We start from the raw sequence: 24,509 nt of genomic DNA on the forward strand, positions 1-24,509 counted from the left end.
GTGACAAAGAAGATTGATGAAGGTAGAGCAGTGGAAATTATCTATATGGGTTTCAGAAAGATATTCAACAAAGTTCCATATGGTAGACTGGTTAGCCATTTGGATACAAAATTTTCCAGAAGGTAGGAGATAAAGGGTGGTGATGGAGGTTTGATTTTCAGACTGGAAGCCTATGATCAGCAGTGTGCCACAGGTCCACTGCTTTACGTCATTTATAAGTGCTTTGGATGTGAATATAACAGAAATGGTTAATACATTTGCAGATGACAACAAAATTGTCAGTGTAGTGGACAATGAAGAAAATTATTTTTGAGTACAACAGAACATTGTTCAGATAGGGCAATGCGCAGAGGAATGGTAGATGGAGTTTAATATAGATAAATCTGAGGTGTTGCATTTTGGAAAGGCAAATCAGGGCAGGACTTATACACTTCATGGTAGGTTCTGGGAATGTTGCTAAAGTAAGAGACCTAAGGATGCAGGTGCATAGCTCCTTGAAAGTGGAATCAACAAGGTAGTAAAGAAGACACTTGGTGTGCTTGCCTTCATTAGTCAGTCATTGAGTATAGGAATTGGGATGTCATGTTGCAGCTGTACAGGACATCGGTAAGGCTACTTTTGGAATATTGCGTTCATTTCTGGTCTCCCTACTATAATAAAGATGTTGTTAAGCTTGAAGGGATTCAGTAAAGATTTACAAGGATGTTGCCAAGGTTTGAGGGATTTGAGCTTTTGGCAGAGGCTAAATAGGCTGGGGTTATTTCCCTAGAATATCAGCAGCTGAAGGGGACTTCATGGAGGTTTATAAAATCATGAGAGGCTTAGATGGGGTGAATACACAGAGGGCGGTGCGTGTATGGAATGAGCTGCCAGGGAAAGTGGTGGAGGTTGGTACACTTACATTTCAAAGGCACCTAGATGCATACATGAATTGAAGGGTTTGGAGGGATAGGGACCAAATGCTGTCAAATGGGAATAGATTAATTTAGGATATCTGGTCGGCATGGACAGGATGGACCAAAGGGTCTGTTTCCATGCTGAACAGTTCTAAGAACCTTTTACTCCACTTCAAAACTAAAGGAGCAATGATGACTGTATATGGGAACTTAGTGGGTGAGTAAGAGATTATATATTATATAAGAGGACTACACTTACTATATTCTAATAAAGTGGCTGCAGTGTTGCTCATGGGTAGGCTGGTGTAAAGGAGGGAGAGGTGGGAGTAAAGCTATCAGACAGGGAATAAAGAACATGTAAGGCTGGATAGCAATTAGGGTGAGGAATAAAACAAGCTGTCAGATGAAATGGGAAGTAAAGCAAGAACAAATGTCTGAGAAGAAACAGGGATGGAGTATGTCAATTACTGTTACTTAGCAACAAAAGTAGTGATGCTCAGGAACTGAGAAAGCTGGAGACATTCTGGGGAAAGCAGCAGATGCACTCCTAGGACAGAGACTGCAAAGACAATCAAGAATTTATGATAGAAGTGGAAGATTACCTAAGGCTAGAAGTGATATCAGTGGCTTTTTTTGTAATTGAAGATGGATGTGTCATCATTGCTGGGGTCAAAGATGAAAGTATTGTATATAGATTGTTATATTGTTTTCAGTCTAACACATTCAGAAATAGTGGCATCCATAAATTTTATTTTTGTCAGCTCTAGCAAGGGATAGTTTCTCCCAAAAATAGTAATGGCATGATTTCATTTTGAAATCTGTAAAGCTTTCAGTGACGGTGTTGGAGCAATAAATGGCCAAAAATCTACCGAACTATGGCCAGGTATGATGGCCAGGATTTACAGGTTGGAAATAGTTCCTGATTTAAACATGGCATATCGAGTGCATCTCCAAATGGAGAGGCTGATCTCTTAAGATGCACAAAAATGCTGCAGCGCCCTAAGCTCAGAACCCACCCTATATATTCTGTAAAATTTCTCTTCAGAGGCATTAGAACTTGGATTTTTCTTGCAAGAATCTAGCTCACACTCAAGAGCTGAATAACCTTTTGGCCCAAACCTGTCATAGAGAAGTCATGTATGCAACCTGTCAATTTGTGTATCAACTTGTCAATGTTTAATTCGCACCATGTGTGGAAATTTTGGTCAGTGTGTCCCTATCCCAGGCCTTGCAGCACTTGCACAGATAATATTATTTGGAATATACAAAATTGTAGGAAAACAATATGTTTCTGCAAGGTAAGAATGCAGACCACATCCAGGCTATCAGAGTGTGCACATGCAATCAATTTTTATTTTCTTTTTATTATATCATATTTAATAGCAGTGGAAGAACTATAAAGGAATAGGTTCAATGAGAAACTATGGAAAAAATGAATCAATGGATAACAGTGAATTGGGTGAGGTCATTGGCTTTTCCTCATTGATAAACTCTTTTGCACTTCATGACTTTATTCCAATACTGTTTGATTGAAGAACAACAGTGAGAATGCTAGCCAGTAGAATCTTGTAAAATCCCAATATCAGGCTTTCTTGCTAATTAATAAAAATTAACTTAAATACTGCGACTCATTTCTTTAATTTCACTGTTACAGTGAATTTTATACTGAATATTATATTTAATTGTGTTTTTGCTGAAAAATAACATGCTATAAACAATTATGGTTTTGAAACCAAGTGATAAAAAGGTAAACATCAGTGGAAATCTAGAAGAGCATGCCCACAAATAGCTCACTGTGTGAGAATCGAAAGATAAATACCTTAGGAGAATTCCAGGGCATCAGATAGAGGACATTGTGAAAAAAATCTGCTCTGTGGATAAGCTTTCTATGTACAAAGACCATTCACATTTTCCATGCTTTCACCTGGCACTAACATTGAAAATGTTTAGGAGTTAATAGATGGTGGAGTATGGAAAGCCAGGGATTTTGAGAGTTTGACTTGGCTTTGATAGAATTACATCCTTCTTAATTGTGTAATTCAAGTAATAGTGCAATGATGATCGGGTTAAATCAGTCTCCATAGGTTTGTAAAGTAGAAGAGGAGATTTACCATCCACAGAAATGGTAGGAATTTTATGTTTTGCACTGACAAATATTGTGCATTTGTCAAGTCTTACTAATATGTAATAACATATCACCACAGCCACCTATGAGTGAATCATTTCACATCTTGAGATTAAAGAGTTAAAGGGTTAAGTACATCTAATACCTTGAATCCCAACATCTTCTAATTCTTTGGAATAACTTTTTTTTGATATCATCATCACTGACACAAAACAGACAAACATATAAATGTTGATGACATAGCAGAGCTAACTTCATAACGTAGCCATTATCAACTCTGACTGAAACATTCCTGGGATAGGCTTAAAGAATTTGATAAATCTGAAGCTTCACCACACTGAAAATAGTAAAGTTTCAATTATGCTTCATATATTTTGAGAAATATGGAATCAGTTTGAGGAATAAAGTGGAAACGTACAAATAATTTTTCACTGACTGCTTTTTCCAAGTTTCCCAGTCAAATCTTTTAATACATAACTTAAAGTAATTCCAATGATATTTGTAATAACAGACTTAAAACACAAATCATTGTTCTTCCAAGAAGAAATAATAACTTCAACTCACAATCAATATGTTATTTCCTGATTCAATTTAGGATCACTCTGCTGAAATATGCAGTGAACAAAAAGGCATTTAGCAGAAAGAAAAATTGTGATCAGTGGGATTTTGGATGGTTCAGAAAAGTAAATCATTTGCATGTCTGAGTAATAGTTGATAAAGTGTGGGCAGAAGTAGATCACCAGAATACACAATGTGGTTCAGACTGGGGTATGAACAACAGAAAATGGCCCAGCACTATTTAAAATACTGGGTGTTAGGAGTAACATACATACAGATATATTACAAACAAAAATAGGCCCTTTGGCCCCTCAAGCCTGCTCCTCCATTCAATAGGATAATGACTGATATGATTACTCCATATTACTGCCTACTCCTGATAACTTCCAACCCTTTGTTTATCAAGGCTGCATCTACCTCTGCTTTAAAAATAGTCAAAGATTCTGCTTCCAACTGCTTTTTGAAGAGGAGTTCCAAATACACAAAGTGAGAAAAAGATTCTAATTTTTGTCTTAATTTGGTGACTTGTTATTTTTAAACAGTGACCCCATGTTCTACATGAGGTTACATCCTTTTCACATCAATACTGTCAAGATCCCTTAGGATATTACATGTTTTGATCAAGTTGCCTCTTACTTTTTAAAATTCCAACTGATATAGGTCTAGCCCTTTCAAATTTTCCTCATAAGTAAACCCATTAATTCCAGGTATTATTTTGAATTTAAAGATGCATTTAAATCTTTCTTTAAATGAGAAGACCAATACTATCAATAATACACAATAGCCCAGATGTGGTCATACTAATGCCCTGTAAAACTGAAATCTAACCTCCCTTCTTTTGTATTTAATTCCCTTTGCAAAAAATGATAACATTTGATTACGTTTCCAAATTACTTGCCGTGCATATGAATCTATTGTACTTCATGGACTAGAACCCACACATCCCTCCAAATTTCAGTTCTGAAATCTTTCACCATTTAGACAATACATTTTTTTTCTTATTGTGACTGCCAAAATGGACAATATCAAATTTTCTCACATTAAAATGCATTTGCCAGATCTTTGCATACTCACTTAATCTATCCATGTCCTTTACCTGCCTCCCTATGTCTCCTTCATAATTTACTTTCCTACCTATCTTTGTGTCATCAGGAAATCTAGGAACTATACCATCAATGTGTTCATTCAAGTCATTTCTATAAACTAAAATGTTGTGGCTTTGAGACTGATCCCTGTGGCACATCAATTATTACATTTTATCAACCAGAAAAAGGCCCATTTAACCCTACTCTCTATTTTCCTAGAGGTATAAAATCCATGCCAATATGCCTCCATCTACACCATGAATTTTTATTTTCTGCAATAGCTTTTGATGCAGTATTTTATAAAATGCCTTCTGGAAATCTAAGCAGGGTACATTCATGAACTTACCTTCACCCACAATACACTTATGGGAGGCAATAGTCTAATGGTATTTTTAGCAGACTTTTAACCTAAGAACTCAGCTAATGTTCTTGGGACCTGGATTCAAATCCTGCCAGATCATGAAATTTGAATTCAATAAAAATATATTGAATTAAGAATCTACTGATAACCATGAAACCATTGTTGATTGTCAGAAAAATCCACTTGGTTCACTGTCCTTCAGAGAAGAACCTGGTTTGGTCTTCATGTGACTCCAGACCCACGACAATGTGGTTGACTCTTAACTGCTCTCTGAAATGTACAAGCAAGCCATTCAGTTGCATCAATCTCAATGAAGAAATGAAACTGGACAGAACTGCTGGCATTGATCTAGGAACCAGAAAAGACAACAGCAAAACAGTCCTGTTGACACTGCAAAGTCCTCCTTACTAGCATCCAGGGACTAGTGACAAAACTGGGAGTGCTGCTTAATCAAGACTACTCAAGCAATAGCCTGATATGGTCATACTCGTGGAATTATACCTTACCGACTATGTCCTAAGCACCACCATGACCATCTCAGGATTTGTCCAGTCCGAACCACAGGACAGACACAGTACCACCACAGTGGCATAGTCAGTGGGGAGTTGCCGTGGGATCCTCAACATTGACTCCAGTTCTCAAAGTCTCATAGTATCAGGTTAAACATAGGTAAGGAAATCTCCTGCTGCTTACCATGTTCCATCCTCACTCTTTTGATGAATCAGTACTCCTCCATGTTAAATAACACTTGGAGGAAGCCCAAAAGGTGGCAAGGACAATAGGTGGGGATTTCAATGTCCACCACCAAGAGTGGCACGGCACCTATACTATAGATCAAGCTGGTCAGGTCCTAAAGGACACAAATGAGGAGGAAACTAACAAGAAAGCCTTGACCTTATCCTTACCAATCTTCTGGCTGCAAATGCATCTGTCCATGACAATGTTGGGAAAAATGACCACCACACAGTCCTTGTGGAGACCAAGTCCCACCTACACACTGAGAATACCCTCCACCGTGTTGTGTGTCACTATCATCGTGATAAATGGAACAGACTTCAATCGGATCGATCAATTCAAAATTGGGCACCCCTGAGGCCCTGTGGACCATCAACAGGGGCTAAACACTGGTTCAATGGAAAATGCAGGAGGGCATATCAAGTGTGGCACCAGGCACACCTAAAAATGAGGTGTCAACCTGATGAAACCAACCGAATACTATCAGCTGCAAGCAGTAAACAGAGCTAAGCGATCCCAAACCAACAGATCACATCTAAGCTCTGCAGTCCTGTCTACCATCATTAATGACGGTAGAGGACAATTAAACAACTCACTTGAAGAGGAGGCTCCACAAATATTTGCATTCTCAATGACAGAGAAGCCCAACACATCAGTGCAAAAGATAAGGCTTAAGTATTGCAGCAATCTTTAAGACAGAGGTACCAGTCGATGATCCATCTTGGTCTCCTTCAGTTGTCCCAAATATCATAAATGCTAGCCTTTAGCCAATTTGATTCACTCTACATCATATCAAGAAAAGTTGGAGACACTGGCTGTGGACCTTGACAAAATTCCAGCAGTATTATGGAAGATTTGGGCTCCAGAACTTGCCACTCCCCTAACAAACTATTCCAGTACAGTTACAAAACTAGCATCTCCACAACAATGTGGAAAATTGCCCAGGGGTGTGTCTTGTATAAAAAAAGCAGGATAATTCCAACCCAGCTAATTAACACTCCATCAGTCTACTCTCGACCAGCAATATATTGATTGAAGATGTCACCAACACTGCCATAAAGCAGAATCTGCTCAGCAACAACCTGCTCACTGGGCAGTTTGGTTCTGTCAGGACCACATAGCTCCTGACCTCATTAAAACTCTGGTTAAAACATGGATAAAAGAGCTGAATTCTAGAGGTGAAGTGAGAGTGACTGCATAAGATTAAAAGTTGGGATGTTTGCCAATGATTACACAATATCCAGCACTATTCACAACTTCTCAGAAATTGAAGCAATTTTGTTTAATGCAGCAAGATCTGGACAATATCTAGGCTTGGGCTGTCAAGTTGCAAGAAACATTCTTACACCACACAAATACCAGGTAATGATCACGTCCAATAAGAGACAATCAAACGATCACTCCTTGACATTCAATGATGTTACCATCGATGAATCCTGCATTATTAATGTCCTGGCAGTTACCATTGACCAGATACTGCATGGACCTTGTCATATCCAGACAGTAGTTATAAAAACAAGACAGAGGGTATGGATGCTCCAGCAAGTAACTCACCTCCTGACTTCCCAAAACCTGTCCATCATCTACAAAGCACAAGTCAGGAGTATCATGGAGTACGCCTGGATGAGTGCAGCTCCAACGGCATTCAAGATGCTTGATACTATCCAGGACAAAGCAGCCGCTTAATTGGCACCACATCCACAAACATTCACTTCTTCCACCATTGATGCTCATTTGCAGCAGTGTGTAGTAGCTACAAGATGCACTGCGGAAATTTAGCAAAGATTCTTAGACAGACTTTCCAAATCCATTACCATTTCCATCAAGGAGGACAAGGACAGCAGGTCCATAGGAACACCACCATCTGCAAGTTCTTTATTAAGTTACTCACCATCCTGACTTGGAAATACATTGTCATTCCTTCACTGTTGCTGGGTCAAAATCCCTAACGGCATTGTGGCATTTAGACTGCAGCGGTTCATGAAGGCGGCTCACCACCTTCTCAAGGGCAAGGAGGGGTGGGCAATGATTGCTGCCAGGCGGAACCAGCCAGCAATGTCTATGACCAATGAGTGAATAAAAACATGTTACCTCCTTAAAGAACTCCAATAAATTGGCTAAACATGACTTCCCTTTCACATAACTGTGTTGATCCTGCTTCATTACCTTGCATTTATCCAGGTGTTCGGCTATAACATCATTAATTATAGATTCTAACATTTTTTCTGAATCAAAGATTTAGCTAACTGACCTGTGATTTCCTGTTTTCTTTCACCCTCACTTTTAATATAAAGGAGTTGTATTCACTATTTTCCAAACTAATGGAACATTCCCCAAATCTATGAAATTTGGAAAAATCAAAAGCAATGCATCAATTATCTCATTAGCTACTTCTTTTAGAACTAAGGATGAAGTTCATCAGGACCCATTGACTTGTCAAATTTCAATACCATTTATAATTTTCTTAAATTCTGCCCTTCCTTCACTTCCTGATTTGTAGTCATTTCTGGGATGTTGTTGTCTCCTCTGTAATGAGCAATGATGCAAAAATAACTGCTCAATGCATATATTATTTCTTATTTACTATTATTAATTGTCTTGACTCACTTTCTATAGGACTTGTGCTTGGTCTGTTAACTTCATTCTTTTTTAAAGACCTAGGGAGACCATGCCTATCTGTTTTTATATTTCTAGCCAGCTTTCTCTCATTCTCTAATAAACGGTTAAGATATTTTATGATTCAACAACTAGCAAGGCTGGATAAAAAGCAGGGCTAGAGACAGAACTATAATGAATAGAAGACAGCAAGGAAAGGATAGTCAGGCCTTGGAGAAAGAGAAAACTATGGACAGAATGAACATCTATATAGTCTCTATATTTCAGTCTAATATTTTGTTGTCCCTAGAGAGTGGGAACAACAAAATAGTAGACTGAAATATAGAGATAACTAAGGCAGAAACAGAAAAAGCAAATACATGTAGATTCTGAGAATCATACTTTTTGAAGAGAGGTTTTAAGTCAGAGGTGCTGAGCTTGTCTATGCAGAGCCACTAGTAAACAGTTTGAAAGGTCTTAGGGCTTTTTTTAAAAGTTGGAATAATAGAAGCAGCCTGAATGGGTGTGGCCAAGCTGCCACAGAATGAGGATGTTTAGTTTTTCAGTAGCAGTTGTTGCTGGGGTAATTAAGAAGTGGAAGGTAATTTTACCTCTCTCAGTTACAGCTAAAAGCTGAGGGTTTTCTTTCTGCTGCTGGAGTTGCATATCAGACAATCGGTTTTTCTGAATTTGCCTTTTCAAGGGTGTCTTTATGTAATATTACTATATTGGAACAATTACTGTTTAGTATTAATCTATTATTCTATTAAGTTTTCCAATAGAGTTAAGTTATTTCAATTTCTTCTTTCTTATGTTGTATTTTACTGTGGTGTATGTTTTGCTTCAAATCTGTAGTTTGATGAATTGAATTACATCCAGAATGTCACACCTGGCACTTAACTTTAAAATAAGAAAAAAAATAGGGTCTAGGCTACCTTCTTAATATATCTTGAGGGGTTTGGTCTGGTCCATAAGAATTTTTGGTTACTTATTCATGAGAATGAACTTGTCACAAAAGGAAACAATACTTAATGGTAGATGTGTGTATTTTTCTGCAATGCTTCAGGTTTCTTCCAACAAAATGACGTGCCTACACCGACAGATAGTTATTTGATATTTTTAGTACACTCTTGGTGAACTGCTTTTTAAAATATTCTAGCAAAAGAGCAATTTAATATATATAGCACTGCCTCATGTCTCCTAGAAATGTTTCAAGATACCACGTAGGAGCAACATTTCTTTCAGCAATTGGCACACTTTAGGCTGTGGATTGGGCTTTAAACTAAAAGTTGGGTGGAGGATTCAGGTGAAGGGAAATTTAAAAATCTAAAAACTAAAATCTAGACATTAGAATAATATAGAAATTTGGTGAATACAAGCAAAGTTAGACAGCAAAGAATGGAGAGCTGAATAGTGATAATGCATCAGCAATTAAGATCTGCAGCTAAAATAATTAGAAGCACGTTATCTGAATATGTACAGTATGTGCAAAAAAAAGATCCAGTTAGATAGCTAGAGATGAATGGCTTAGATCTAATTACCATTACAGACATATTTAAAAGGTGACCAAGGTTGAGAACTAAATATATCACTGTGCACAACATTTCAATAAGAAATGAAAAATAGAAAGGGAGGAGGGACAGTCCTGACAGTAATAGATCACATTAGGGTAATAGTAAGGGAGGAATCTTAGCTTAGAGGATCAAGAAGGAGACTCAACTGTATGGAGACTAAGAATAACAAAGTTTCCAAAAGCACTAGTGCAAATAGTTTATCGGTATATGACAGTAATTTTGCTATTGGACAGAGCATAAGTGAGAAATAATAGGAGCTTGTAAGGAAAAAATGAAATGAAATAACTTTGAGGACTTTAATCTTTATAAAGATTGGATAAATCAAATTGCAAAGGCACCCTTAAAAATGCCCTCAGTTGCAGATTCATAGCTAACATTAGACTAAAGGCAAAATACTTTGGATGTTGGAAGTCTGAATTAAACACAGAGTATGCTGTAAAAACTCAGCAGGTCTGGCATCTGAGGAAAAAGAAACACAGTAAACAGTTTGAGTCCAGGATGATTTCTTCAGAAAACTTATAAAACCTATATAAAAAAAGGACAAACCTTCTCAATGTCAAGGTTAAGAGGGACTTGTGTGTACTTACACAAAGAACACATGCATACACAGTAAGCAATTATGAATGTAGCCTTTATTGCAATGGACTGGTCGACAAGAAGAAGGAAGTCCTGCTATAATTGTACAGAACCTTAGTGACACCTGGAGTATTTTGTGCACAATTTTGATCACCACATTTAAGCAAGGACATACCTGCATTGGAGAGAGCATAGAGAAGGTAGACTGGATTGGTTCCTGGAATTAGAGGATCAATTACAATGAAACATATAAAGATTCTGAACCAGCTCGCAGGAAAAGATATTGAGAGGCTGATTCTGCTGGCTGGGAAATCAGAAACATTAGGGGACAGACGTAATCTGAATCTAAATAAGACGTAATCTTATTTAAGATTCAGGTGAGGAAAAATATCCTAATTGAAGGGTTGTGAATATTTGGAATTCTCTACACCAGACAATTGTGAATGCTCCATCATTAAATATCCTTAGAGCCTAGATAAATAGGTTTTGTTCCCTCAGGGACCAAATCATGTAAAGAACTGGCAGGAGACGTTGGGCTGAGGCAGAAGATCAGTCAGGATCATATTGAATGGCAAATCAGGCTCAAAGGGCCATGTATTCTATCTCTGCTCATATTCTTTAATATTCTTATATTCCCTCAGTCAGAAGATTATGGATCCAAGTCCTATCACAAACCTGAAGACAATAAGTCCTGATTTTAATTGTCTGTACATGAATGGTGTTTGAGGGAGTTCGAATTTATGCTGGCACTTTAGTCCAGCATTAAGGGAAAATTAAGGGATTATCATCATTAGGACCAAATACAGAGGAACCTCAATTATCCAAAGGACACGGGCAGGGAGAATTTTATTTGATTAATTGAATGCCAGATAACATAGTTAGCCAAACATCAGGACCTTGCGATCTTGTTTGGATAATCCGAAATTCGGTTAATCGAATGCCGGATAATCGAGGTTCCTCTGTATTTAACCAGGGTCTATCTGCTAGCTGAGGTGGTGAGAAGTAGTGTAGATAGGTTCACTTGTGACATTCAGGGTAATTATTTAGATAGAAATGGTTTGCAGGGATATGGGGAACAGGCAGAAGATTAACACCAAGTAATGGGTCTGGACTACTGGCTGTCTGTCTGCTGGCCTGCTCTTGCTTTCCACCAGAAATGGCCAAGCAGTTGCTCAGTAGCATTCAACCAAATCCTGGCCATAAAAATCTGCCAGATGTCCAGGGAAGATTACTGCCCTCTCTCACAAGAAGTTAAAAATTGCTTCATATACAAGGTGTTCACAAGATCGATTCAAAGCAGATCAGAGCAACAATTTGTTTTTAAAAATACACTGACAACATGTATATCAAAAGCTTAAATTCGCCATTTGGAAAGTCTAAACCATAAAGGGAAAGTGAAACAGAATACATTGCTGAGAATGCAAAGGAACTTAATGAAACAAGTATGACATCAGAAAACATAAATGTGTGGCATTAGGCAGCAAAAAATTAAATCCAATATGGTCTAACCTTTTTAACAATGCTCTCTGGTGGTACATCCCTCCTTCCCAGTGCATATGTGCTCCATTGACTGGTGGGAGATATATCCTCCAGTTCACTGTCATGCACATTGCTCTGTTGTGATGGAGTCTGAAGATAGAATATCAACACATTAATGATTGGTGCGAGATACCTGCGTAATTCAACAATAAACAACATTAATAGTTGTGAATTTCCCCAATATGTAAAAGCATTGATGTGGAATTCAGCACTTTGAATCAGAGAGGCCTAAGGTATAACTCCCGAATTGTTTATTTGACCATCACCCTGAGCCGCAGTGTATTCGTAACTAGTTTCAGATGATGGGGATAAATTAAATGAAAAAAAAATCAACCAGAGAAGCAATTTCTTGCTTCAAGTCACTTCTCTAAAAAAAGGGGATGTGGAATGCATATGACAGAGATCTGTCTAATACCCTGTTTGCATTCGCCATCTAGGCTAATACATGGATAGAGTGAATACAGAATAAAAGCATTTTTAAAAATTATAACAGAAAATATCCTGCATTCTGTGTAGTAATAGAATCCAATAAGCTTGCAAGCATCCTTATAACAATTCTGTAATATTAAACCTGGTGCACAGACAGATAATAGCAGATTATAATGTGGCTGCATAAGCCTTACTAATGTTGGAATAAAAAATGCAAGGTAAAAAAGCTGAAAGGTTAGCAAAGTACAACTATATTTTGTTAATGTTTCTAAGTTAAAATGTTATAATTATATTTTAAAAGCAAAGGAGTGTGATTGAAACAGACAGAGATACTGCATGCTGCATGCTGAGTCTAAACCATCTCACAGCATGCACTATCACTTTTTTTTAACACCTATCTAATCTATTTATATGCTGAATTTGCAACAGCACCAATTACACTGTATCAGCAAGTGAGAAGACATATATATTGTACTAAAGCTCTCCTTTTTATTCAGATAAAATCAGGTAGGACACATTATTTGCCAATTCTAATTTTCTACCGCAAGCCAAAGAGTGGTGTTGCTTGGTTGCCACTGGAGTTGCTAGATTGGAGAAAAGCCCAGTAAAAGGATACCTCAGGCTTTCCCTTGGGATGACCAAGGAACACTTCTGCACCTTCGAGCCCACATGCAAGCTTAAAATAAATCTTAAAAACTTATTTTACTGTGCCTTTTCTGAGCCATTATGCAGATCTGGCAGTTTTAGTTGCACAGGGAAGCTACTATTTCTCCCCAACTCAGACCTCAGGTAAAAATAGTAGTTCAGTCCCAATGGCATAATTGGGGAGTTAATGGAACCTTGCCTTTGAGCTTATATATCATAGTTCAGCATATGGAGGCATCTAGCTTCAAATTGTGTGAGGGCTTTGAACAGACCAGGGACATCATTCTGTCTTATATGAAGGAAAAGGTCACATCGAATATGACAATGATACCAACACGATAAAGCCTTTGTTGACTGCTCAGATAATTTTGATGGCTGTTTGCGTAATGTGATGGGAACTCAGATGAATACTAACTTGCCGGTGGCTACCAATGTTGTCAGGGGTTTCCAGAATGTTATGTCATTCCTACATTCTGTATCAATGCAGAATCATAAGAGTGCTGAAGGGCACTTACATTGGAGACCACATCCATCTGCAGCAGGGCAATAGTTAATACTTGGTCCATTAGATGTCCAGCAAATATATGCTTAATCTCTCATTAGGGAGTCAGGTGATATGAAGACCTCCTCCAGAATAATGAGGTGAGCAGCAACAATGTATGACCAACTAGTGCACTAACAACATTCTCTGCTCATGGTATAAATATAGACAATATTGCTTTAAACTGTGCTTTCACAACTTGAAGATGAGTAGTAGTACCAACAGTTTCTTGCTGTTCTACAGCTTTATTCTAGTAGCCAGAATGTTCTTGTTATAAATACTCATTTTCTCATATTCAGATCCTATTTTCTATCAGCTGTTTATCCACACCTTAGTATTTTTTTGTCACCTATAGATAAGACATTTACCTTCAATATGGTCAAATGAACTATAAAAAGCAGCCATCTTGATAAACAGATATTCATGTCCAGTGTCTCACTTCAAGTTAATTCATCATACTGACTGTTTAATCCAGATCTTACATGCTCAGTCTGTTGAGAACCTAAATATCAAATAGATTTAGGCCAAAGCACTACTTAACTGAAACATTTTATTTTTTGCTGCAAATCTATGGCATTTTTGCTCTTGGATCCTGGACATTGGGAAATTAATTGTTTACAGTTGGAATACTGTTGTAACGCTGACTGTTCTAATAGTGGGACCGGAACCACAACAGGCTTCCATTTTTGGTGGGAAACCTGGTTATGTGCACTCACTTCATGGCCAACTAATTACATGTCCATGTTTAGGGGTGCCTGACCAATTGTGATGGTCAAGAAGTTGATGACTCTGTCATTATCTCACGGGATGCATAGTTCAGTCACCATATTTAACAGGGATCCTCGGACATTCTTTTACTAAAATCCAACAGCAGTTCTCTGGTCACGTGAGTGGATGCCAAAAATTTCTCACCATCAGCACTCCCTTCTCTCTCACTCACTGCTGCTATGAACTACTCACCTGTCTCTCCACAAACCTGTCTCTCCACAAACACTGCCTACCCCTGCAGTTCAACTGTTGCTTCTCCCTCACTCACTTTTGACTATTCCTTCCATCAGTTTCAAACCTCACTCAAACAACCTTGAACTGCCCTCCATTACCCTTAGTTCTCAGGATCTCATCAGTAATCTTCCATTTCTCACACTGGACCTCCTCATAATCTTGGTCAAGTGTGCCCCTTGCACTATCACCACTCAACCTCAATGCATGAATGTTCTATCTCCATGGTTGAACAAAGCTTCCCATGAAAGAAAATCAGCATCTACTCAGGCTAAATCCATCCGGAAGACCACTTCACTAGTTGCATGCCACTTTCAACCACTCTTGAATCAGAGGCACATGTTTCTCGTTTGCTGTAAAGCTAATTACAAAAGCAGCATCTAATTTGGTGAAATGCTGTTTTAATGGCTCTGTAGCATGCTAATACATTACAATTAGAACCATGCTGCTGGCTGTACCTTAATTCCTTATTTTCAACCCTCCATCAGGAAGCTGACATTTCATCTTCCCCACGATTAAGTGTGCCAGCTTGTCTCATTTCCTATTGCTGATAGCAACACAAGGTTCAACCAATTTCCTGAACACTGAGGCAAAGCTGATTGGGCAGATGTTATATTATAATATTAATTATATTGTATATAATAGTGTATTAGAATATTAATGTAATTGAACACAGACCAAAGTATTCTTTGTTGAGTCTCTAATTGATACTCATTTACTGTACAAGGTTGAACAATATTGCCAATTAGGAGATAATAGAAATGAGTTCCTTGTGTTTTTAATGACTGCTTTCAATAGTGGTACAATTCCTGTACAATTCAATAACGCTAGGTTCCATCTAAATCAGCACATGACAAAAAGCTCTGCTGGTGTCTACCACCAGCGACAGGACATGATTGCTGCCTGAGAATATGGTACTTGAATGCAATGAGTGATGAACACAGAAAATCACTTCATCACAATGTTAAATTGCTGTTGTGATAACAATATTTTTATTATTACAGTGCTATTGGTCATTAATGTTTTAAATATCTTTGATTCAAAATAAAATTGAATTGTTTTGTATGGACACATGATTTTCTATAAAACCCACCCAGAAACAAACCCACATGACCTGGTTGGCCTGAGGCCCAGATGAAAATCTATTGAAACTAAGGTGCAAGCTTTAACACTTGAACACAAAAGAGGAGGCTCATCCACCTATGTATATACACTCAGATTTCAGAGTCAATCAGACAGTGATTTAGAGGACAAGGCCTAGATAGGTGCTGCTTTGACAGCGAGGAAGAAATTGATTGTTTTTGTGTTAACTACTAAGCATAAATTAAAGACAAATTCCCTGTTTGAAGGGCACAGACTTACAAACAGTTTAAGACCAAGTTAAAAATCACACGACACCAGGTGTGACAACCACCTGATGAAAGCTAGTGTCCTTCCAATTAAACCCGTTGGACTATAACCTGGTGTTGTGTGATTTTTAACTTTGTACACCCCAGTCCAACACCGGCATCTCCAAATCAGTTTAAGAACAAGTGCCAGAAGTCCATTGCTGCTGGAAGTCCATTCAACTATGCTTAGAGTATTGAGTGAAGGAACTTCGTTGAAAAGAACATTGGAGGTTCACCATCTGGGAAGAGAACCTGTTCAGGTTAGGAGAACACTCTGGATATAATGTGCAAGTGTGAGGTGGTTTCCGATTGTATTAAAAAATTTAATTGGAAATATCATTTCTGTATTTACATTTTAGACACCTAAGAAGCAATGTTTTGTCAATATTGATTTTAGATATTTTCTACCAAAGAACACAAAATTTCTTTGTATTGGTCAACAGAAAATTCATATCTCATTTTAAAATCTATTGGTCCCACAAATATATTGTTAAGAATATAAAAAAACTACTAACTACACATTGATATCCAGTGACTGAAAGTAAAAAAGTGATAACATAAAACTAGCTGCTGTTGTCTGAAGGTCAAACATTCACCAATTTCAAAATAAAGAAGAATTAATAAATGGTTTATGGAATCACAAGAAATTGAAATGTGGAAATAAACGTTTGTATCAGAGCAGTTAGTCATGCTTTTTTATGCATTAAAAGCAGTAACCCTTATCCTAATTATTTATCTCATTCCCATATCCCTTCATCTCCTTTTCTTCAAATTCATTCTTAAAAATTGGAATATAACCTCTGCCAATGAATGCCATAATCTTCCTTATCTCTCCTGCTATTGTTGTAAACCTATTAAATTTAATCCTTGATCTGTGTCCACTCATTCCAAAACCATAGATGACTGATAACAGTCAGTTTCTATATAATGCATCTTATTTCTCCATAATTTTAATCTTTATGAAATCATCTCAAAATCTCCTCAGTTTGAATGACAACAGAGGAGAAGCAGTAGACCATTCATTCCCTTGAGTCTGTTCCACCATTCAATTAGATAATGCATGATCTGTATGTTGACTCAATTTACACATCTTGGCTCTGTAATGCCCAAAGCTAATGAAAACCTAGCAATCTCAGGTTTCAAAATTTTATTGAGCTGGGTGTTAGTGTTCCTGATATCCACCATCCCTGGTGTAACGAAGTTTGTATTGCCATTACCCTGAACAGATTATCTCTAATTTAAAGAAAATGCCACCTTGTTCCAAATTTGCCTACAGTTCCTCTCTAACTAACTTATTAAATCCATTAATCATTTTAAACATTTAAATTAGGCAACATCTAAATCTTCCATATCGTATGTAATATAATAAAACTTGTATAGGGTTTTAACCCCAAAAAGGAGCAAGCATTGAGATGTGAGACTTAAAGAATGAAAATGTATCTAACCTTTGCTGTTTATCCAGAGGTAGGACTGGTTATGGGGCGGATTAGCTGGTGGATTTAAAGGTCTGTTAAAACCTATTATTAGGAAAATGAGCACCTGAAGGTGTGGGGAATACCAATACTGGGAAGTTGCCTCTGGACACCACACCTAGGGAGGGACCAGTGCTCCAGGTAGGAGTCTCTGTCATCTTAGTTACATCTGTGGTTGCAGGCCACTCCTGTGGAGAGGTCTATATTTTGTTACTATCTGAACAAATTGGAGACCAAGTGTCTCTATCTTGAGGCAGCATACTGTGTTTTCAGGATTCAAGGGTCTTCTTTCATTTCTCCAGCTTCAAGTGTTCGGACATCACCCTTACTGGAACGGCAAACCAGTCCTCTGACCAGTAATTGGTCAATTTATGGAAAATTACTAATAGTGATTTTTCCTGAAATATTTGGCCCAAACAGTGCCATCCTCAAATCCATGTGAAAATTTCTGCTATACCCATTTTAAGTTCAAAATGGGTAAACTTAAACATTTGCCAAATAGACCACATACATAAGTTCCTGGCTCTTTCTTCTATCTCCTAATTAATTCTTTATCCACGGCAGAATGTTATTGTTAATTGTCTTTTTTGTTTACAGTCCCTTATTAGGAACTTTGTGAATATTTTCTAGAATTTATTTAAATAACATCCTGCAGCACTTCTTCACCTATCAAACTAATTACTTCCTCAAAATGTTCAGTTCATTAAACATGAGTTAACCTTGATAAATCAATGCTGGTCTCTCTGTTCAGGATGTGTAAAGTGCTCACTCTCTGTACCCTTAATAACATATGAGTATATGGCTTGCAACTGACATTAGACGAATAGACTTGTAATTTTTTACTCAGTTATCCTCTTTGTATCTTCTTAAATCATGAAATAAAGGAACAGGAGTCAGCCATTCAGCCCCATTGAAACTGTCTGACTATTCAATATGATCATGGCTGATCAAACATTTCATTGCCATTTACCCACCTTCTAACTTTGTATGCCACTGGAAATCAGAAGTCTATCAACCTCAAACCTAAAATGTTCAAAATCTGAGCTTCCACAACCTCGATGATAGAGAATTTCAAAGATTCAGAACCCTCTGAGTAAAAACATTTTGCCTTGTTTCAGACTTATGTGACATCTCCCTTAAATTTAAAATTGTGCTCCCTGGTTCTAGACACATTTATCAAGGGAAACATCTGTCCTGCATATACCCCATTATCCATTTATGTATTTGTAAATTTTAATGAGATCACCTCTCATTGTTCAAAACTCTAAAAAATGCAGACTCAATCTCTCTTCATTGGATAGTCCGTCATTGCTCTTGAACCTTTATTGCACTGCCTCTATGACAATAATATCTTTCATGAGATAAGGAGACTAAAACTGCACACAATTCTCCAAGTGTGGTCTAACCAAGTTTCACTATTCTTGGACTCAAATCCTCTTGCAATGAATGTTAACATTTCAATAACTGTCCAAATAGCATGCTGCATCTGCTAGTTAGCCTTAAGTGACCTTGTAGTATCCAAGGAGTCACAGCCTGCCAATGCAAGAATAGCCCATTTATTCCTACTCATTGTTTTTGGTTGCTTGCTAAGCATTAAACCATGCCAGTACATTACATCCCATTCCATGTGATTTAATTTTTCTAACCTGCCTCCTGAAGGCAGCTTTTTCAAAAGCCTTCTGAAAATCTAAGTATATAATGTCCATGAGCACTGCTTTATCAATATTGGGTAGCATCTTAAAAAAAAACAAATTTGTGAAATGCAATTTCCATTCACAAATTCATGCTATGCCCAATCAAATTATTAAAAACCAGGTGACTATATATCCCACACTTTATAGTGGATTATAGCATTTTCCCTACAACTGACATGAGGCTAACAGGTAGCTTCTCGTTTTCTTTCTTGCTCCTTTCTTAAACAGTGAGGTGACACTCACTACATTCTATACCGCAGGAATCATTTTAGAATATATATAACTTCGGAAAATAAACACCAATGCATTAGCTATCTATTTAACACCTTGGGATATAAATCACCAGATCCTGGTATTTATCAACCTTCAGTCCCTTTAATTTCTCCAGTACAATCTTCTTATTAATTTCTAATATCTTTCAATTTCTCATTCTCCATCACCACTTGGAGAATGAGAGATTCCTTTTATCTTCCTCTGAAAAAACAGACATAAAGTAATTATTTTAGCTTCTCTGCTATTTCTCTACCAAAATCATAAATTCTCTTGGGTCTGTCTCTAATAGGCCCACATTTATTCTAACCAAACATTTTATTTTTACATATTATCAAAGCTTTTACAGTCCATTTTATGGGTTTTGCTCGATTGCAATCATAGTCTGTTCTGCCTTTCTTTCTCAGTTTGTTGTTCTCCTTTGTTGTATTCTATAACCTCATAACCATCAGAACTTTTACTACTTCTGAAAACTTTCTCAGCCTTTTCTTTTAATCTTATACAACTCTGAACTTCCTTTATTAGCCATGGCTGACTGACCTCTTGAGTTTTTGCACCTTGATGGAATGTATAATTGGTGTAAGCCATATCATAGTTCTTTAAAGACTATCCATTGCTAATGCAGAGTTATGCCTTATAATGTATTTTCCCAATCCACCTCAGCCAGTTTGTGCCTTGTGCCTTCAAAATTTCCTTTATTAAAATTTAACGCCCGATATTCAGAATGAATTACCTCCCTTTCAAACATGATATAAAATTCTACCGCAGAGCGTCGAGTGATAGAGTTGTACAGCACAAAAACAAACCTTACAGTCCAATTCGTCCATGCAGACCAGATATTCAAACTTAATCCAGTCCCATTTGTCACATTTGGCCCATATCCCTCTAAATCCTTCCTATTCATGTATCCATCCAGGTGCCTTTTAAATATTGTAATTGTATCAGCCTCCACCACTTCCTTTGGCAGCTTGTTCCATACACACACCACCCTCTGCCTGAAAAAGTTGCCTCTTAGATCCCTATCGAATATTTCCCATCTCACCTTAAACCTATGCCCTCTAGTTTTGGATTCCCTTACTCTGGAAAAAGACCTTTGCTATACACCCTATCCATGCCCCTCATGATTTTATACATTTCTATAAGTCACCCCTCAGCCTCCGATGCTCCAGGAAAATTGTCCTGACCTGTTCAGCCTCTCCCTGTAGCTCAAATCCTCCAACCTTGGCAACAGCCTTGACAATCTTTTCTGAACCATTTCACAACATTGTTCCTACAGCAGAGAGATCAGAATTGAACACAATATTCCAAAAGTGGCCTAACCAATGTCCTGTACAGCCAAAACTTGACAACCCAACTTCTGTACTCAATGCACTGACCAATAAAAGCAAGCATACCAAAATGCCTTCTTCACAATCATATTGTGATCATTCACCCCAATGTTTGTAAATTAGCCCTTTTTCATTACATAATATTAGATCAAAAATAGCATGCCCTCAAGTTGGTTTAACATTCTGCTCTGTAAAACCATTCTAAACAAATTCCAGAGAGTCATCTCCCACAGTTTTGGTGCTCAATTTGCTTATCCAGTTGATATACAGATTGAAGTCACCCATGATAACAGTGTTGCCCACATTACATGCTTTTCTCATTCTCCACACTGCCACACTATTTGGTGGTGTATAAATAACTAATGTCTGCCCATTTCTGTTTCTTAGTTCCACCCATATTCCATACACTATTCTTTTAATCTGAGACCGTCCCTTATATATGTACTGATCATATCCGTTACTACCAGCACAACTTCAGGTCCTGTTCCCTCTTGTCTGGCTTTCCTAAATGTTGAATATTCTTGAATGTTCAACCCCCAGTCCTGGTCACCATACAGCCATGTTTCTGTAATGGCAATGAGATCATACCATGTATTTCTATTTCTTGCCTTTAGATCATCTACCTTGATGTGAATGTTGGTGAATTCAAGTAGAGTTCCCTTAACTTTGTCTTTTTAACATCATTCCATTTTCAAACCTTACTTAATGCTTGGATTTGTTTCTCTTGTTTCCTCACCTCCCTTGCATCTTTTCAACTTCCTGTTATCTACTTTACTTCCTTCTAATTTGGGTTACCCCTCAGATTCCCATCCCATCCCCTGACAACCCACCCCAATACCACTAGTAAATCTCACTCCAAGTCCCAGCCTCATAAGGTGTAACTAGTCCGGCTTGTATAACTTTCACCTGCCACAGAATCAGTCCCAATTCCTCAGGAGTCTGATGCCCTCTCTCCTACACCAACCACATATTCAATTGATCAATATTACTGTTCTTCTGCTCACTAGCATGTGACATTGGGACTAATGAGATTATTGCTCTTGAGGTCCTGCTTTTCAATTTCCTTCCTAACTGCTGCTCATCTGCCTTTAGGATCTCATCCCTCTTCCTACCTATGTCGTCGGTACCAATGTGGACAATGACTTGTAGATGATCTCCCTCCTCCAGAAGGATGTCCTGCAGCTACTCCATGACATCCTTGTCCCTGGCACCAGGAGAGCAAGACACAATCCTAGACTCATGTTTCCTGCCACAGAAACACTGTGTAAGTCAATCTAAAAAACAAGCTATTTACATCACTATAATTTATAACAATTATAAAGAAATTGAGTGCTTGAATCAAAGCAATTTATGTTTATAGATCAATGGAGAAAATGGTTTTTCAATAATCTTTTCATTTTAGAATTTAACAGCTGTCACAATGAGGTTGAATCTTCTTCTTCTGGAGGTGGCGATCTTGGCGACACTTAGGGATGGAACTTAATTAGGCAGGGCGGTGCTGTACTGAATCCCCACCACATTCCTGCCTCGACACGAACTATGGTCTGGGTGAAAAAGCAATGATTGACATATCCACCCAAAAGTGGACAATATGATAAGGGGCATGTCGCCATGCTGTGTTCACAATGACTGCTATGCAGAGGCTTGTCATCTTTCAGGAGTGGCCTTTCTCAATTAAAGGCTGTCAGTGTCTCATAAAAGGACTAGATATCAGACAGGTGGGTGCCATTGACACCTATCCCCTGTTTTTGACCTCCTTGTTCTATCTCCCTACAACCTTAACCTGAGAACATTCCCATTCACACAATTTACCCTTGTCCTTGGTTCTTCATGATACTAGGAATCCGGAGTGCTTTTGTGCAAGTAACCAAGGCCTCCTGCGTGGTGCTGCTGAAAAAAGGGCTCTGACCGGCTGGCAAATCTCACTGGGCTGAAAGACAATCCCCTGTGATCTTGATTCCAGGGGAAGGCCTGCCTGTGGCCTCACCACTGCCTAATCATTATGTGTTTCACTAGGCCCTCCCAAAAAGATCTCTCTCACCGGCTCTCTCACTGGCCGCCCAATTGACAGGGGAGGCTCAACATGATTCCAACTATAATAATATTTTGTTTTGCCATGTTCTTTCTTTTGATACCTATTTTGGTGAGTTGTGCAGCTCCTTTAGGAACTAAAGTAATATACAGCAACAAAAAGTTCTGAAACGTCTTCCCATCCACAAAAATTCGTTGACGACATTTTGTTGTATCTGTTTCTTTGTCCTTAGGTTACCTTCCAAGACAGACTCAGAATTTCAGATTTTTGATGGCCTCAAATGAAAGCGTGCTGTTTCAAGCAAGTAATATGTCTAGTCCAGTAGCATGTGGAAAACTAAGGAATGAAGATTCATGATCAACCTGATCAGACTTAATACCACTGAAAAAATAGAATGGGAAATCTATATTTTTAGTCAACCTGTTCAGACCTGTTAGGACATTTTCAGGAGGGACTTGAACCCAGATTTTCTGGTCCAAAAGTAAGGACACCACGATTATGTCACAGGAGCTCTACTACCGAAGAAGCTTACAGTAAAATAAGTCTGGAAATGGGAACACAGAGTTTCATTTATCTGGTGTGTATATCCTTGCAAGTTCCTCACAAACATCTTGTTGAATTTTAAGGGTCATGACTAGATGGTATAAACGTAACAGTTGCTACACTTACTGCATTTCAATGAAATTAATTACAAAACACTAATAGAGATAGAACATAGAACATTATAGCACAGTACAGGCCCTTCAGCCCTCGATTTTGCACCAACCTGTGAAATTAATCTGATGCCATTCTATCCTACACCGTTCCATTATTATCCATATGTATGTCCAATGCCCATTTAAATGCCCATAACATCGGCGAGTCTACTACTGTTACATGCAGGCCGTTCCACATCCCTACTACTCTCTGAGGAAGAAACTACCCCAATATCTGTGCTAAATCTATCACCCCTCAATTTAAACCTATGTCCCCTAGTGTAAGCCTTCACCATCCAAGGAAAAAGGCTCTCACTGATCACCCTATCTAACCCTCTGATTATCTTATATGTCTCGATTGAGTCACCTCTCAACCTTCTTCTCTCCAACAAAAACAGCCTCAGTTCCCTCAGCTTGTCCTCGTAAGACCTTCCCTTCCATACCAGGCAACATCCTAGTAAAACTCCTCTGAACCCTTTTCACAGCTTCCACATCCTTCCTATAATGTGGCGACCAGAACTGCACGCAATATGCCTGGTGCAGCCTTACCAGTGTCTTGTACAGCCGAAGCATGTCCTTATGGCACTGAAACTTAATCCCCCTATCAATAAACGGCATATGCCTTCTCAACAACCCTATCAACCTGGGTGGCAACTTGCAGGGATTTATGCACCTGGAAACAAAGCTCTCTCTGTTCATCTGCACTGCAAATAATTTTGCCATTAGTCCAATACTCTGCATTCCTGTTATTTCTTCTGAAGTGAACAACCTCATACTTTTCCTCATTAAATTCCATTTGTAGTTTCCATTTCCATGAAAGTAATTTGGTTAGTGTCAGTTCTTAAATTATTGTGAATTCCTGTGTTCAATGTGAAGATTCTAGTAAAGAGAACATTTTTGAATTACTGTAACCTGTGCCAACAGGAATTTCTTTCTTATTTACTTGTGAGATGCGGGCATTGCTGGCTGACA

The 24,509-nt window shown here is 38.1% G+C and overlaps 1 protein-coding gene across 13 annotated transcripts in view; it reads right to left on the bottom strand.

Annotated features, from left to right (window-relative positions):
* Positions 1-24,509, bottom strand: part of lrrc7 (leucine rich repeat containing 7) — a 688,069-nt gene that overhangs the window by 22,264 nt on the left and 641,296 nt on the right. For all 13 annotated transcript variants that reach the window (XM_087990651.1, XM_087990652.1, XM_087990653.1 and 10 more), the window contains one exon: positions 12,015-12,134. In XM_087990651.1, the coding sequence (XP_087846777.1) occupies positions 12,015-12,134 (120 nt within the window). The remainder of the gene's footprint in view (positions 1-12,014; positions 12,135-24,509) is intronic.

The sequence above is a fragment of the Chiloscyllium plagiosum genome, unplaced genomic scaffold, assembly GCF_037043375.1.
Source record: "Chiloscyllium plagiosum isolate Xiang-an unplaced genomic scaffold, Cpla_swu_hap1 HiC_scaffold_9, whole genome shotgun sequence".
Classification (NCBI taxonomy): Eukaryota; Metazoa; Chordata; class Chondrichthyes; order Orectolobiformes; family Hemiscylliidae; genus Chiloscyllium; species Chiloscyllium plagiosum.